This window comes from Mastomys coucha, unplaced genomic scaffold (genome assembly GCF_008632895.1).
Source record: "Mastomys coucha isolate ucsf_1 unplaced genomic scaffold, UCSF_Mcou_1 pScaffold13, whole genome shotgun sequence".
NCBI classification, from domain to species: Eukaryota; Metazoa; Chordata; class Mammalia; order Rodentia; family Muridae; genus Mastomys; species Mastomys coucha.
The window spans coordinates 41,522,319-41,536,773 of NW_022196895.1; the positions used below are offsets into that span (position 1 = coordinate 41,522,319).

General features: G+C 39.7%; 1 protein-coding gene across 4 annotated transcripts in view; it reads left to right on the top strand.

The window, feature by feature from the left end:
- The window catches only part of Kcnn2 (potassium calcium-activated channel subfamily N member 2), a 405,119-nt gene that overhangs the window by 367,455 nt on the left and 23,209 nt on the right, over positions 1-14,455 (top strand). For all 4 annotated transcript variants that reach the window (XM_031365618.1, XM_031365620.1, XM_031365619.1 and 1 more), the window contains one exon: positions 5,844-5,985. In XM_031365618.1, the coding sequence (XP_031221478.1) occupies positions 5,844-5,985 (142 nt within the window). The remainder of the gene's footprint in view (positions 1-5,843; positions 5,986-14,455) is intronic.

The window sequence follows — 14,455 nt, forward strand, 5'->3', positions numbered from 1 at the left end:
CTTTTGAAGAATGTACAGGGAATTTTTATCTCATCTCTTCCAGTCTCTATTCTTATGGAAAGGCTGTTGCTGAATGCTAAATCTCCACTCCTGAAAATGTTTGTGTGTGTGTGTGTGTGTTTCTCTTTAACTTTGTGTTCCACATTCTAGGCACTTTGTATCAGTTTGCACTGGAATTATGCTATGACTGTGATTGTACTTTAAATTGCATCCTCCCCTGCCCCCACTGTATCACTACTCTGGTCCCGTAGACCAGTCCATGATGTAGCTTAGGAAGCTAAGACCACTTATGTGTGTCTACATTGTCTCAAGTTCCTGTTTTCTCTCTCTTCCATTCCCATTTACTTCCTCTATTTTGCCTGTACTTTTTCTTCAGAAAACATAAAGTGTGTGCCAGCTAGTATTCATTTATATTTGAGAGGGGGGTTTGGAGGCCAGCTGGAAGCTCTGTTTAGAAGAAGAGGGTATTCATTTAGCAAGACTTGGCAAAGGGTGAAAGCTGGTGTTTTATTAGGGAGTCCTCAATTTCTTAGTGTGAATATATTATCTTTTCTTTGAGGCTGTCCCATTTTTCAATAAAAAAAAATCTCTATTATCAACTTCTCATACTAACTAGGTTCAGGGATAGGGAATGAAGGAAAACAGGAATGGATGCTAGAAATTCATTTAAAAACCTGAGGCCCCGATCTTTACCATCCCGAAACATTTCTTCTGTCCTTCTCTGGACCCTGAGTGTCTGATTCTCCAATCTGTACTGAAAGAATGCACTTTGTTGGTCATGCTAGTTGTCTGGGAGAGCCCAGGAGAACAGGCACCCGTAGCTCCATCCATCATTCGTTATCAGTCCTTCGGTTATCAGCTTTGTACCTTACCCGTGCACTGTGTGCTTGGTATCTGTGTAACTGGAGTTCCCTGGGCCCTTTATATTTAATGTGATTGAGGATATACTTGGGTAACTGTGCTTTTGAGCTCTGTGCACTCGATTTATCTCATCTGTTCTTTATCCCCCACCCTCTCTTTCTATCTTCTTTGGAATCCGTGTGTTATTTCTTCTCATGTTTTTCATTGAGCCATCAGTTTTTCTTTGGCTCGTTACTGTAGTGCTTCTTTTGTAGAATATGCCATGCCCATAAGCTGAAGTCTATCATATCTAAATTAGCACTCCATGCCCTGTCATGTCCTATAGTCTGTCTTCAATTGATAACTCTGTATCAATGTCCATTGAGGGCTCCCATTTCTCCAGCTTAGGGTAGTCTTACATGAAGGTATCATACCTCTTGCTGGGAGAATCAAGGGAACTCTATGGAGAGCTCTTACCTCTCTTCCACAGACCTCCCTCCTTTGGTTTTTAGCCCTGTAAAACCTTAGCCTCCTAAAAGTCCAACTGTGCTGTTCAACTCAGGGAGGACTCAGAGCTCTGCCTATTCTGTATTCTGTAGACTGTATGTGGGCATTAGAGTGGGATAGGTGTGCGCTTCATTTTGGTTACTAACCATCTCTCCAGAATCTTTCTGTTCTTGGTGGATGGCCAGTACCTTGTTATGCATTATTTCAAATTTTATTAGATTTGTAAACGTTTGTTTGATAATAAACTTTAAATATAATATCCTATTGCTTCATTGTGGCTAAAAACAGGACATGTTTTCATTCATTTAGAAGTTTCTCCCTCCTTCTGGATCTCCTTTACTTTCTTCTGGTTGCTTAAAGTCTATGTCTTTTAATTGGGTTGCCGTAATGACAGTGTTATTTCAGGAAAGAAAAGGTTTTAGGAGAGAAATTATTTATCACATGAATTTAATCTCTGTAATGTTTCTCGTGATATAACCAAGTCTGAATTTTGAGGCCGGACCTGACATTTGAAATACTTTTGTCATCACTAATATTAATAAAATGCTCTATAGAGAAGCATTTGTGGAAATAGTTTGTCAGCTCTTAACATCCATGATGGAAATTGTTTTGCTATCGTAAAGATAAGTTGTACATAAGCCTTGGGATATAACATTACAAATACAAATTCATGTTGATTGACGAGCAAGAACCATTTCTCTCTGTTTCTTGAATCTGGGTGTGCCTATGAGAGCCTACCGCATGGCCCAGGGATGCAGAGATTGAGAACAAATTTGACATTACCATATTAGCCAATGAGCACTAGCCCCCCTCTGAAATTTTCCCAGAATTAGACAACAGTGCAATCTGATAAGACCCAGTATTAGTCTTCAAATTCTTCATTATTTTGATTCTATAGACAGTGTAGATGAGCACAGTATATATTACATATCTTGTAACCCATATGCACACTTATTGAAAGCTGTTAGAGGTATAGGCAGGATGCTGGGAGAAACAGTACGAGCCTGGAATACCATACTGACCAGGGCATGGTTTGGAGAAGGAGAACTGTGAAAAGGTAGCTTAAACGCTAGCCTTTGCCATGCAGTGCTCAGGGCCAATGGGAGTGCTGGGCAGGGCCAGCCTACCCTGTAGTGAAAACTAACCCCTGGTGAACTTGAGCAAATGCTTAGTTTAACATCAAGTGGTCATGTCTGTTAAGCAGTGCTAGACACAGTCAGTGGTGAATAAAGAGATGAATAAGGCATAGAAACTAAAAAGAGGAAGCTCTTTTCAGACCTGAAAGCTATTTCAGTCTTCAAAGCTCAAGGTGCCGGCCCTGCAGAAAGTGGTGCAAGTGCCTTTTGCTGGGACTCTGGACGTCTTTATCTCAAAAGCCTGACTATTGTTTAGTGTAATCTTTTATTAAATTAGCACCCCTGCTGGACAGAGACTGCCTCTGCCACATGAGCAGTTTCTTCATGCCTTTCTCAGAAAGTTTTTCTTGCGACCAAGAGTTGTGGGGAGCCGCAGCTGCCACCCTATATATTTTGAACACCTGGTCTCCGGCCAGAGCAGAGAGCATCGTTATAAACAGGCCTTTATTTGGAAAAGCTGAGTGCCTCCAGTTTGTGATGCAGGCTGGCATGATTTCCTGCAGCCTATTATGCTTTGCCATGTAGCCGATGCTGGTTGGGACCAGGGAAAGTATTTAACCCACAAGGGCTGGGGGCTGTAGAAATAGAAGTGAGATGTAGGGGATAGAAGTAAGATGTATGAATAGAAGTAAGATGTATGTAGGAATAGGAGTAAGTAAGATGTAGGGAATAGGAGTAAGTAAGATGTAGGGGATAGGAGTAAGTAGGAAATAGGAGTAAGTAAGAAGAAAGTAGTAAGATGTAAGTAGTAAGATGTAAAGATGTAAGTAGTAAGATAGAAGAAGTAAGATAGAAATAAGTAAGATGTAACTAGTAAGATGTAAGAAGAAGATATAGAAGAATATAAGAGAAGCTAGCTAGAGAAGAAGTAAAAATGAAGGTTCCTGAATAAACTGCTTGGAGAAGAGCTTGTTGTTGCCTCCTTATTACCGCTGGACAGAGGGGCGGCAACAAAGAGTGGCATTCTCTGACTATAGTCTGCAAAATGGTCTAGTGTAAGGAAAGTTTACATATCTCTTTAGTCTTATGTTATATGCATTAATCATTGGGGCTGTGACTCTGGCATTGATCTTATGTGATCCAAAAGCTACAAAAGCGAAGGATGATCTAAGTGATGGTGTCACCATGTTGATGGCTCTAGTATAATATTTGGGTTTGAGTTGCTAGGAAAGAAATCAGGTGATTATTCTAATAGTGTCTAATTTGGTCCTTAATTACCTCACTTTGACTATTCACAACTGAGCCTGTCTAAATATGACATAAACACTAGTATGAGAGGTTTTTTTTTTCCCCTCTCTGAGCTGTGTTCAGAGTTTTATTTCACAAGCAATAAAGGGTAATTTATGGAATCCCCAGCTATAAAATCTCAACTTCTAAAAGCATACATGTTTCCAATTAGTCCTTCCACTATGGGTTTATGTGGCTGCCTGGCCTCCGGCATGGTGTCAGACACACAGCATTTTATAAGTATCCGTTAGCAATCCAGTGTTACCAATCTGAGCATCTGACACATGGACGAAGAAGGAGGAGACTAGTTGTACATTTAAGATGTCTTATGGTCAAGGGTGAACATAGTGAAGAAGAGCAAACTGGACATTTCCAGTGAGGGCTTCAGGTTCCCATGGGAGGTTATGCACCACACCACGTCTTGAAAACCAAATGTAAAGTGCATAAAGAGCGGATGTCTCCACCCACACCAAGGCTGAAGTTTCCTCATAGGCAGGAGAGAGGCAGGCATTCCGAGGGACCCCCAAGTTGTAGTAACAGATCTAAAACTCTTCTTTGTAGTTAGTTGTTCTGCTGAAGGGGGAAAAAACACATGCCTAGCAGATACATATTCTGGTACTTGCAGTGGTGGCGTAGAAGCCATTCAAAGTGAAGATTTCACTCAGCATGTCGCTGAGACTAGAAAGTGAAACGGTCTACGACACAGCTGTCGATATAAGGAGAGTTAAGAGAATAGTAATTTCCACCAGTGATGGCCTGGGTTGTAAAATACCACGAGTTAAAAAGGGGCACTGCTGAGACCCTACTGAGAACAAAATTAATATAATGTATTTTATGTGGCTTGTGGGAGATTAGATGTGTGAACTCTTATGTGAACCATGCTTTGTCAAGAGGTTTTCATTTCACAAATAAAATTTGAAGAGAATACGAGCTTTGCCCCCCCTCAGCCCTCCTGTGCAGTCCACAGCACAGGTAGGGTAACATATTCCCCAAACAAGTATGGGAGGGCGTACTCACTAATACACTTTGATACCATGAATGGGGTAGAAGCCAAAGCTGACTTCCTTATGATTTGAAACAGAGTTTCCTTGTGTGGAAACTGTTTAGCCCATATTACAACTAAGGGAGGCCCTAACCACACTCTTCTACCTCGTGTATACATTTCGCTCATTATGTTGCCAGATAATCCAGAAATGTACCCATATGTCACCATGGCATAGCTCAAAATGCTTCCTAGTCTCACTTTAATAAGAATAGCCTTCTGGGACGTCCTGTAAATGAGGATCTACATGGTACAGTCAATGTTTTTACCTCATCCTTTTCACAGGGCAATACAGTAGTTGTCCTCATTCCTCCTGATGCTGGGGTTCTGATCACACCAACCCATCACTACTTTGTTTAGTACAAGTAACAGGAAACAGGACCTTGACTTCTCTGTATTTAGAAGAAAGCATAGCAAGAAATGAGGCCAGTGAAGGAAAGACTCTCAGCCACTGTCTAAGGGAAAGTCAAGACAGGTGATCCTTAGTGGGAAGTGGGTCAAAAGCAAAGAGCTCTGTTAGTGACCACAGGTCAAGTTTCAAGGCTGTAGAGACCAAAGAGGGCCACTTGGCCCTGGAACATTCCAAACATGAATCACAGAAGACTCTTCCAGGGCTGATAATCAGCATGGCCTGATTATTATATGTCTTGAGTGTCAGACAGCACATACATGCTTCAACTTGAATGTATTCAGAAGGACGACTAGTACAACAAGGTAGTGAACATAGTCCCAGGAGAGGACACAGCATGACTCTTCTTACAACACATGCAGCATGAGATTGGGACAGGGTACATTGTCACAAAGGTAGGGTGCATGGAATACTAAGACTCTGTCTACAGAGGAAGATGTATGTGGACATGTATAGCATCGTGCAGCAGTGAGAACGTGGGTTTTCACCCTGTAAATTATTCATTCTAGTTATCTTTTAAATGAAAGTGATTTCTTGACTTTATTTATATTTGTAATCCCCCAGTACATCTAAAGAGAAGAGTTTATAGACAACATAGTCAATTCATCAAATCAATGAAATTGTTCTTAGCTGCTGTACTGGAGGTCAGTGATAAACCCTGGCTCTGTTTGCTGTTTTTCAGGTACCATGATCAGCAGGATGTCACTAGCAACTTCCTTGGAGCCATGTGGTTGATATCAATAACTTTTCTCTCCATTGGTTATGGTGACATGGTACCTAACACATACTGTGGGAAAGGAGTCTGCTTGCTTACTGGAATCATGGTGAGTGCCTTGCCCCTCCCATCTCTCTTCTTTATGCTTAAGAAGAGACCAAAAGCACCCCATATGTATAAATGATTGTCAGTTACTGATTTGCTCATAAAAAACAAGTTTTGAAATATGTTGAAGGCTTAAAGACCTACTCTGCGTTTTATATTGTTATGTTTTCTGTCACTGAATGTTGGTCGGATGAAAGACATGTGTCTTGGAACTACTGGGGAATGCATCAAACAAAACACAAGCTGTCCCTGTCCTGCGTCCATGGAGCCTGCAGCAGAAACTTGTGTCTTGAAAATAATTGACAAATGATTGTTAATTACACCCTGAGTACATATAGGAAGAAGTAAATCTCAAGTTAAGAAACTTTAGAGCCTCACCAGATGAATTACCTATAGAGAAATGACTTTTAATGTAAAGTGAGACTTTGGGGTAAATGGCCAGGAATTGGGAACATTCTGTCTGAAAGCTACAAGATAAAGAGTGCAGTGCATTTGAATAAAGTGAGTGGCCAGGAGTAATGGTAGACATACATAGTCTACCATTGGGGATAGGGAATGCAGGACACTGAGAGAAGGTTTGCTGTAATGGAGAATGATGGTCTTTTTCCAGAAGGCCTAGCAAACTTGGTCATATTATTTGCCTCTCTTTTTCACTGCTGTGTAGCCTGAGCTGCATATACACCATTCATTTTGTTATATGTAAACTGGGAAATATTATGTCCTTGAGAAAGGTCGGTAAGGTTGCCATAGCTCTCTAGCCAAAGAACTGTTGGAGACCAGAGGAAAGGTAAGGTCAGCTTTAAATGAACTCAAAGTCTTCCTCATTGGGGCAGGAAAGGTAGGCAGACATGAGAACTGACCGCCCCAGCCCTGAGTTCCTTGAAGACTGATTGAAGATTAAGGCAAAGTAAGAGTGAGCATTTAGCTTTGAATGTGGTCACTGCCTTTTGAGCCTCCTGTGCAAATATTGTGGCAGGAAAAGTCCTATTGGGCAAGACCTCAAGTCAGAAACCTGCAGTCAGATGACACTTTGCTCTTAGCAGTGGAGCATCCCTTGTGGCAGATAGCGTTGGTGGCTGTTAGACCCAGTAAGGTAGCAGAGAGGTCATGGTCACAAAAATTCAGGTGTATATGCTAAAGGGTCACATCAACAAGATGTCAACTCAGCCTTTACGCTGTCCACACACAGGAGTGAATACAAGCTGGCCTTTTTAGGTCCACCCAGAATGGAGTCACTTGCAGTATCTGCTGAGGAAGATTGCTCTAAAGATTTTAGTCACCTAAAGGGACTAAGAGCCTGAGCATCTGGAAAATGGGGGCATACTTCTACCCTGGCTAGAACTGAACAGATAAGGAAACTAGCCATGCTCATTTTAAAGACAACAGTCGTATCAGGATGATGATCATCAAGCCCAAATTGTAAGAATTATAACTTGGAGCCATAATTTAGCCTTATTTCCTTGTAAAATAAAAACACAATTTTGTAAATTTAATGAACTTGACATTTTTTTCATTATACCTGGTATAGCTCATTAAATGTTTGATTTTTTTTTTACAATATCTCCCATTTTCCCTCAAATAATAGCATTTTATTATATAGCATAAAACTTTGGGAAATAAAATATATAGAAGTGTATTTTTGTAAAGTCCCCATAACAAGCCCACAAGGGACATTAACAGTGCTATTCCTAAAAACAGAAATGATAACCATTCTTACCACAGTGTTTCTCAAGATCAGCTTGCTAGGTGTTTCTTTTGTGGCAAGAGGTACCCATTTTATTATTAAATGAGGGGTGACTGAGGGGCTCATATACATTTGTTGCAGACACAAATTTGACTTTAACCTTTCCTGGGCACAGGCACCTTGGGATACATCTGTCTTCTCTTAATATTGCTTTGTCTCTAATGTCTCCAGAACTGCCTCTTCAAAGTCTTGTCTGGCTACACAGAATCTCTAGTTCACCTCCTTTAACTGCTTCCGTGATTAGGTTTCACTACTGATCTTTGTTTTGGAAGGGATGTTCTAAGCATCCTTTAATCTATAACAGACAAAAAAGGTTCTTTGTAATGAAAGGTACATGACTTCATTCTTGCTCTGCAAGCTCACAGCATAACAACAGTCCATTCTGAAACTCAGGGGCTCTATTCTCTCTCCCCTGTAAGAGCAGATTGTTTGAGGGATCTGATTAAAGACTGTTTACTTGCATCCATAGAGAAATCCACAAATCCTTGAGTAGCCCTTATAGAAGTGTTTTAGAACAGTGCGATGTCCCTCCCTTGAGAACGATAGTGTCAGGCTACTAGGCAGTCTTCAGGGTACGTAGCTAAGACGTGGATTATACCCTCTGTAAATTCTTTAGAGACTTAGAGCAATGCATGGAAGCGAACTAGATATACTGTGGGGAATGTCAGAGTGAGATTTGTAAGAAGACAATGTTATACAAGACTAGTTTCTTGAAGGTGAAGTATGTTTGACAAATTTTGTTTGCCTTTGCTTTCTTTTCATGATGGTAAAGTACGATAACTCTTAATCACTTAGCCAGAGATAACTTATTTCAGAATTTATTTGCCTATTTTTTTAGATCTTTATAGCATATATTTATGTAAACTATGTATTGACAGATTCCCTCAGCTCTAGTCTTTTAATAAATTGTGCATAAAAAAATACGATTTACAATCCTCCTAAGACAGCCCCGGGTCACTCTGCATCACTGAATGTTACTTTCTGGAGTACTTTGCCTTCTGCTTTTCTTGATTGCTCAGCTTTCTAACTCTTGTGTCTATAACATTTTGATAGAATTTACACCTTCCTGTAGTTTGCTTTCATTTTGAAGGAGAGTTGTTCTACACGATACCACCTACAAAGACTCCTCAGAGCCCTGCTTGTTGTCTTCCTAAAGCTAATTGACACTGATGAATTATAGTTTGCCATTGTCCTTGCTGCTTCCATTAGTCAAAACTCAAAATTAGGGTATAATTTAGAAGTTTTTGAAAAGCTGAATTTGTGCCATGGGTCATATATTTTTAGAGACAAGGACATTAGACTAAGCTTATTTCTTCACTCCTCTGGGCAGAAATATATCATGAAGCCATAAGGAGAGATTGTTTTCTATAACATTTCTAATAGAAATCCAAATAGCATTATAAAAATTGGGCCTGTCCAGGGATAGAGAGAAGGATTGTGGGAAGGGAGACTAGAAGGGTGGACAGTGATCGAGATATAAAATGAATAAAAAAACAAATTCTTGGCCCAGGGCTATAGAGATGGCTCAGTAGTTAAGACCACTGGCTGATCTTCAGGAGGTCAATTCCCAGCAACTACATGGGTGCTATCAGCCATCTATAAAGTGATCAGATGCCTTTTTCTGCCTAATGTCCTCTTCTGTCATGCATACATGTATATAGAGTGCTCATCTACATTAAGTAAGTAAATAAATAAATAAATAAATAATTCTTTTAAAGAAATTAACGTATCCTTACCCAAATTGCTTACTGCGAATTGAAGACACAAAGCCTTTCTTGTAATATCTAGCTTTGTTTACAGTATTAGACACAGGTGATTGTGGAATTCCTAAAACAGGGAAAACTTGGATACTGATGGATTTCAGGAAGAAATTAAACTTTGGGATTGGAGATCTACCTCAGTCTTATGCTGAAGATCCTAGTTTGATTCCTGTTGTTTCTCTCTCTTCCTCTCCCTCTCCCTCTCTTTTTCTCTCACACATTATCAGAAACAAATGCTGAGATTTACCTATGAATAAGATCTCCCTCTTCCTCTCTTCGAAATATTTTTGTATGTGTTTACATGTCCGGAAGGGTCAGAGGTCAAAGTCGTTTATCTTCCTAAATGAGTCTCCACCTTATATTTTGAAACAGAGTATCTCATTAAGCTTCAGCCCACTGATTTGTGTAGACTGGTTGGCCAACAGACCCCACGGCTTTTACAGGAATGCTGGGAATCCAAAAATTGGTCCTTTTATTTACATGTCAATCACTTTACCACTTGAGCCATCTTAATCCTCATCTCAGCCCCTACCTCCAAACCATAGAAGAGCTTAACAGAAGCCACACTTCTTTTCTTTTAGTGCAAAAGCATTAAGATTATAGAAGAATAATTTCTCTACTCTTCCTCCATTTGAGGAAACACTGAAGACCTGAAGATGTCCTATTGGGATGTTCTCATAAGCAATGAACTGAATTCTAATTCCCTTCCTTTTCTTTTTGAAAGCAAGTGGATGGATGGACAGGTTTCAGTCTCAGGTTTTTCGTTTTTTTGTTTTTTTGTTTTTTTGTTTTTTTCAGTACCAACTAATTTCTACTATCTCCATTTTACAACAGGAGTCATCATTTTACTTAGCACTATCCTTTCTCCCATTTTCTACCTACATGTGTGAATGTAACACATCCTGCAAGCTATGCATTTTCCTATATTCCTGAATATATGATTGTTTCAAGAGGAACCATGTTGATAAGGGCACCTTTTCACTTTTACTAGAAAGGTCACACAAAGCTTTGGCTTTCCTGCTTCTATAATGTGATGGTAATTCTTCTTGGCCATTTGACCCTTTAGACTATGGACGAATGAATTTTGAGGCATAATTTTCTTTGAATATAGAATAATAGCCATCCATTCAAAGGTGTGAGTATAAGTGGTTCTTAATAAGTACACTAGACCTGATAAAACAAAGTGAGATCCTCAGGTGAGTCAGCTTTCTTCTGTCTCACTATTCATTCTGTATAAAGATTTCCTAGTACATAGTAGTTTGAAAAGACCACACTAGTTAATACATTTTAACTTTATTCAGGAAGTAAAGAGAATGTCAGTCCAGGGTAAAGCCTCTATACCACTCTAGAACACTGGATAGTAATTCCACGAGCTTCAAGATATCTTGGTATGAGTTGAGGACATATCCCCTGAACTCAGTTCAGAGGCATTCTTGACTAGAGCAGTGAATTAGCTCAGGTCACATTGAATCCCATCACATAAAGTTCATCGACAGAAGTAGATGTTTAATTTCATGCAGAAGTGTATTTTATTCAGAAAGGAAAGGAGAATTCTGGGTTTTATCAGTAAGAAAACTAAGTTCCTAGTCAACTACCTACCCAGGAAAATTTTATAAGGAACATGACAGCTGCTTTTTCCCAGCAACAGACAAGTGACCTTCCAGGACATAACACCATCTAAATTGTCTAACCATGCAGTGCTTTAGTTTTCAGAGCTGCCCTTCACTCTCTAAGTTCATGAACTCACAATGGCACCCTTTCCAATAAGGAGCTTTAAATGCAGAATGACTCAGGGTTGATGACCAGTTTTATGTAATACTTCCTTATCTCCTGCCCAAGAGTACACGAATGAGCTGACCTAGCAAATCATAGAAATGGGTTTCCTAGTCCCATGGGCTTCATCCCAATACTAAAACATCCCTAAGCACACCCTTCCTTAAGATGAGGCCATTTAAAATGAGCACTTGACCTCCAGAAGTAATGCCAACTGGATTTAAAGAAAATCAGAGGAAAGACATTTTGATAAACTTCACTACTTTATTCTTCTGTGCCTCAGTTTCTCCATTTTTTCATTTTTCTTCTTTTTTTGTTGGATATTTTCTTTATTTACATTTCAAATGTTATCCCCTTTCCTGTTTTCCCCCCTCCTGGAAGCTCCCTATCCCATCCTCCCTCCCCCTGCTTCTATGAGAGTATTTCTCCACCCACCCACCCAAACCACCTCCCATCCTTGATTCCCCTACACAGGTGCATCTATCGAGCCTTCATAGGACCAAGGACCTCTCCTCCCCATGGGTTGAAATATTAAACATGAGTGATTTAGAGTATTTTATTTGCCAAAATTGATGTTTTACCTATTTATTATGAAAGCATAATTATTTGTGTCAGACAGGGGCAATAAAATATATTTATGCTTCTTAGCTATTAAATCAGTCAGCATCAGAAATACAAAGGTAGGTGATATTATCAAGTATTTGTTTACCTTCTTCTTGAAGAACAAATTGATAGATATATTAAAATGAAAGTTAAGGACTAGAAAGATGCTGCTGCATTATTTCAAGAGGAGCTGGGTTAAATTCCAAGCTTAAAACCATCTATAACTCCAGTTCCAAGGGATCTGATACCCTCTTCTGACCTCTGCAGGCACAGGAGTACACATGGTATGCCAACATACACACAGACAAAACATTCATATACATAAAATAAAGGTTAACCTTTAAGTGGCTCTATTCATTTTAGATTAAAAGATGGACTTTTAAGAAGTATAATTTTGGTAAATCTTGATTATCATTGAATACCTTAAATTGACTATTAAAATGCAGTTTGTACTCTAATAAACTGTTATACAAACCACACCAGAATAATTTAAAACTGAAATACTTTTGTCCATGAGTTGCTTTAACAGGCCATTAACCATGGTGGTAAGGATTCTGGGATTAAAATAACAATCATGAATTCCATTATTAGGTTAGATCTTTGGAGGATATCTTTCTATAAGCAATCATTGAAACAGCCCTGCAGTGTTCTATAGAAGGCACTTCATTTGTTTTAATGCCCATGTCTTTAAGTTAACTTCATCCCAAAGTAGTATTTCAAGGTGGTTCTTGGAAGCGCTTACAGGATTCACTAGGTGACCGGAAATGAAAATGCCATGCCATCAGATTTCTTGAGCACTACTCGAGGAGCAATTCAGGGAGGTAGATCGCCTCAGCTTCTCTTGCATCCTGGGTGTCAGAATAGCTGCTACTTGTGTGGACGAATGGAGGACAGAGAGGGGAAACCATCACTTTTATCTGTCACCAGTAAATACCCTGCCCATGCTGGAAATGGGTTAAAACTTATGCTAGCTCCCATTTCAGTTTGATCCAGCCCAGCCTCCAGAACATTAATACTCCTGCTTCTTATGATGTACTTCTTCTGACACAAGCTGACCCCACCCCTCTTCACTTCTCCTATTTACCATTTACTTCAGTAGATGAAAAGATGATGAACTACACATAGAAGGAAAGCTTACACTCTTTTGTAGTACATGAGGTCAGAACCACCCTGCCCTTGCTTTAGTTTTAGGTGACCAGAAGGAAGGTTAATGGTTTGCTTTGGATTCTCGTTAAAAACAGAAATTAAAATGGGTGAAAAGAAGCCAGGATTTATTTCCTAACTTTGGTGAAAGGACCATGACTCATCATCGTATTAAAGGCATACAGGGATCTTAATTCCAGAGAGGAACATATGTTAGTCCCAACTGTTTCTACATGGGCTGCGGTGGTGATGAGCCTGGAGAAAGTGTCAAACCACACTTACATTCGTACATTAGGAAACAGAATGGGCCTGAAGTAGACATTGAGTAGAAAGGAGCAATGACCCATTGCCTCAGTTACTACTGCCGCTTGCCTCTGGCCCAGAATTCTCCTCAAACTCTGAAAATGTTCTGACACAAACAGTTCTATTTTGCACAACTCTAAAAAAAAAAAAAAAAAAAAAAAAAACAACTGAAGTTATTTTTGAAACATAATTCTATACACATACACACATTTAAAGAACCTAGATAGGTCTGAGCTTACAGTTTCCCTAATTACAAGGACATTCAAACATATGGAGAAGATGGCTTTGTATTTAAGTTAAGATTTTATATTCAAAAGGTTTCTTTTTTTTTTTTCCCCCTCTTGTGATGGCTTGCTTATGCTTGACTCAGGGAGTGGCACTATTAGGAGGTGTGGCCTTGTTAAAATAGGTGTGTCACTGTGGGCATGGGCTTTAAGACTCTTGTCCTAGCTGCCTTTGGAATAAGAGGTGGATCTCTCAGCTCCTCCAGACCCATGTCTGCCTGGACGCTGCCATGCTCCCATCTTGATGATAGTGGACTGAATCTTTGAACCTGTAAGCCACTACCAGTTAAATGTTTTCCTTATAAGAATTGTCTTGTCATGGTGTCAGTTCACAGCAGTAAAAACCTTCTTCATTTCTGTTTTTTTTTTTATTTTTATGTAAATTTTTGGCTTTCTAAGACTTTGTCTCTCTTATGCACCCATGTCAACCTCCAACTCTTGATGTAGCTGAGGGCGACCTTGAACTCCTGTTCTTCCTGCCTCAACTTCCCATGTGCTAGGATTACTGGTGTGGGCATCCTATTGAAGTCAACAAAAGCTGCCTGACTGGGTGCAGCTTACAGGCAGACAGGATAATGGGGTAAAAAGTATAAGTAACAGTTGAGAGATTACTAAATTGTTGGATTTGCTTGCTTCTCTGCTTTGCTCCCAAGGTGCTCATTTGAAAGCACAAGTCATTTGGTGAGTTAGAGAGTACTCATCAAGAAATGGGCCAGCAACAGGAAAGAGTAGAGCCCAGAATAAGCACAAGGAAAAACTGCTTCCCAAGGCTCTAGATGCCAGTGATTTTCCACTCCTATTAGGATTTTGATTTCTTTCCAGAAGGATCTCAGCAGTGGCCACCTGCCCAGGAAGAAAAATATT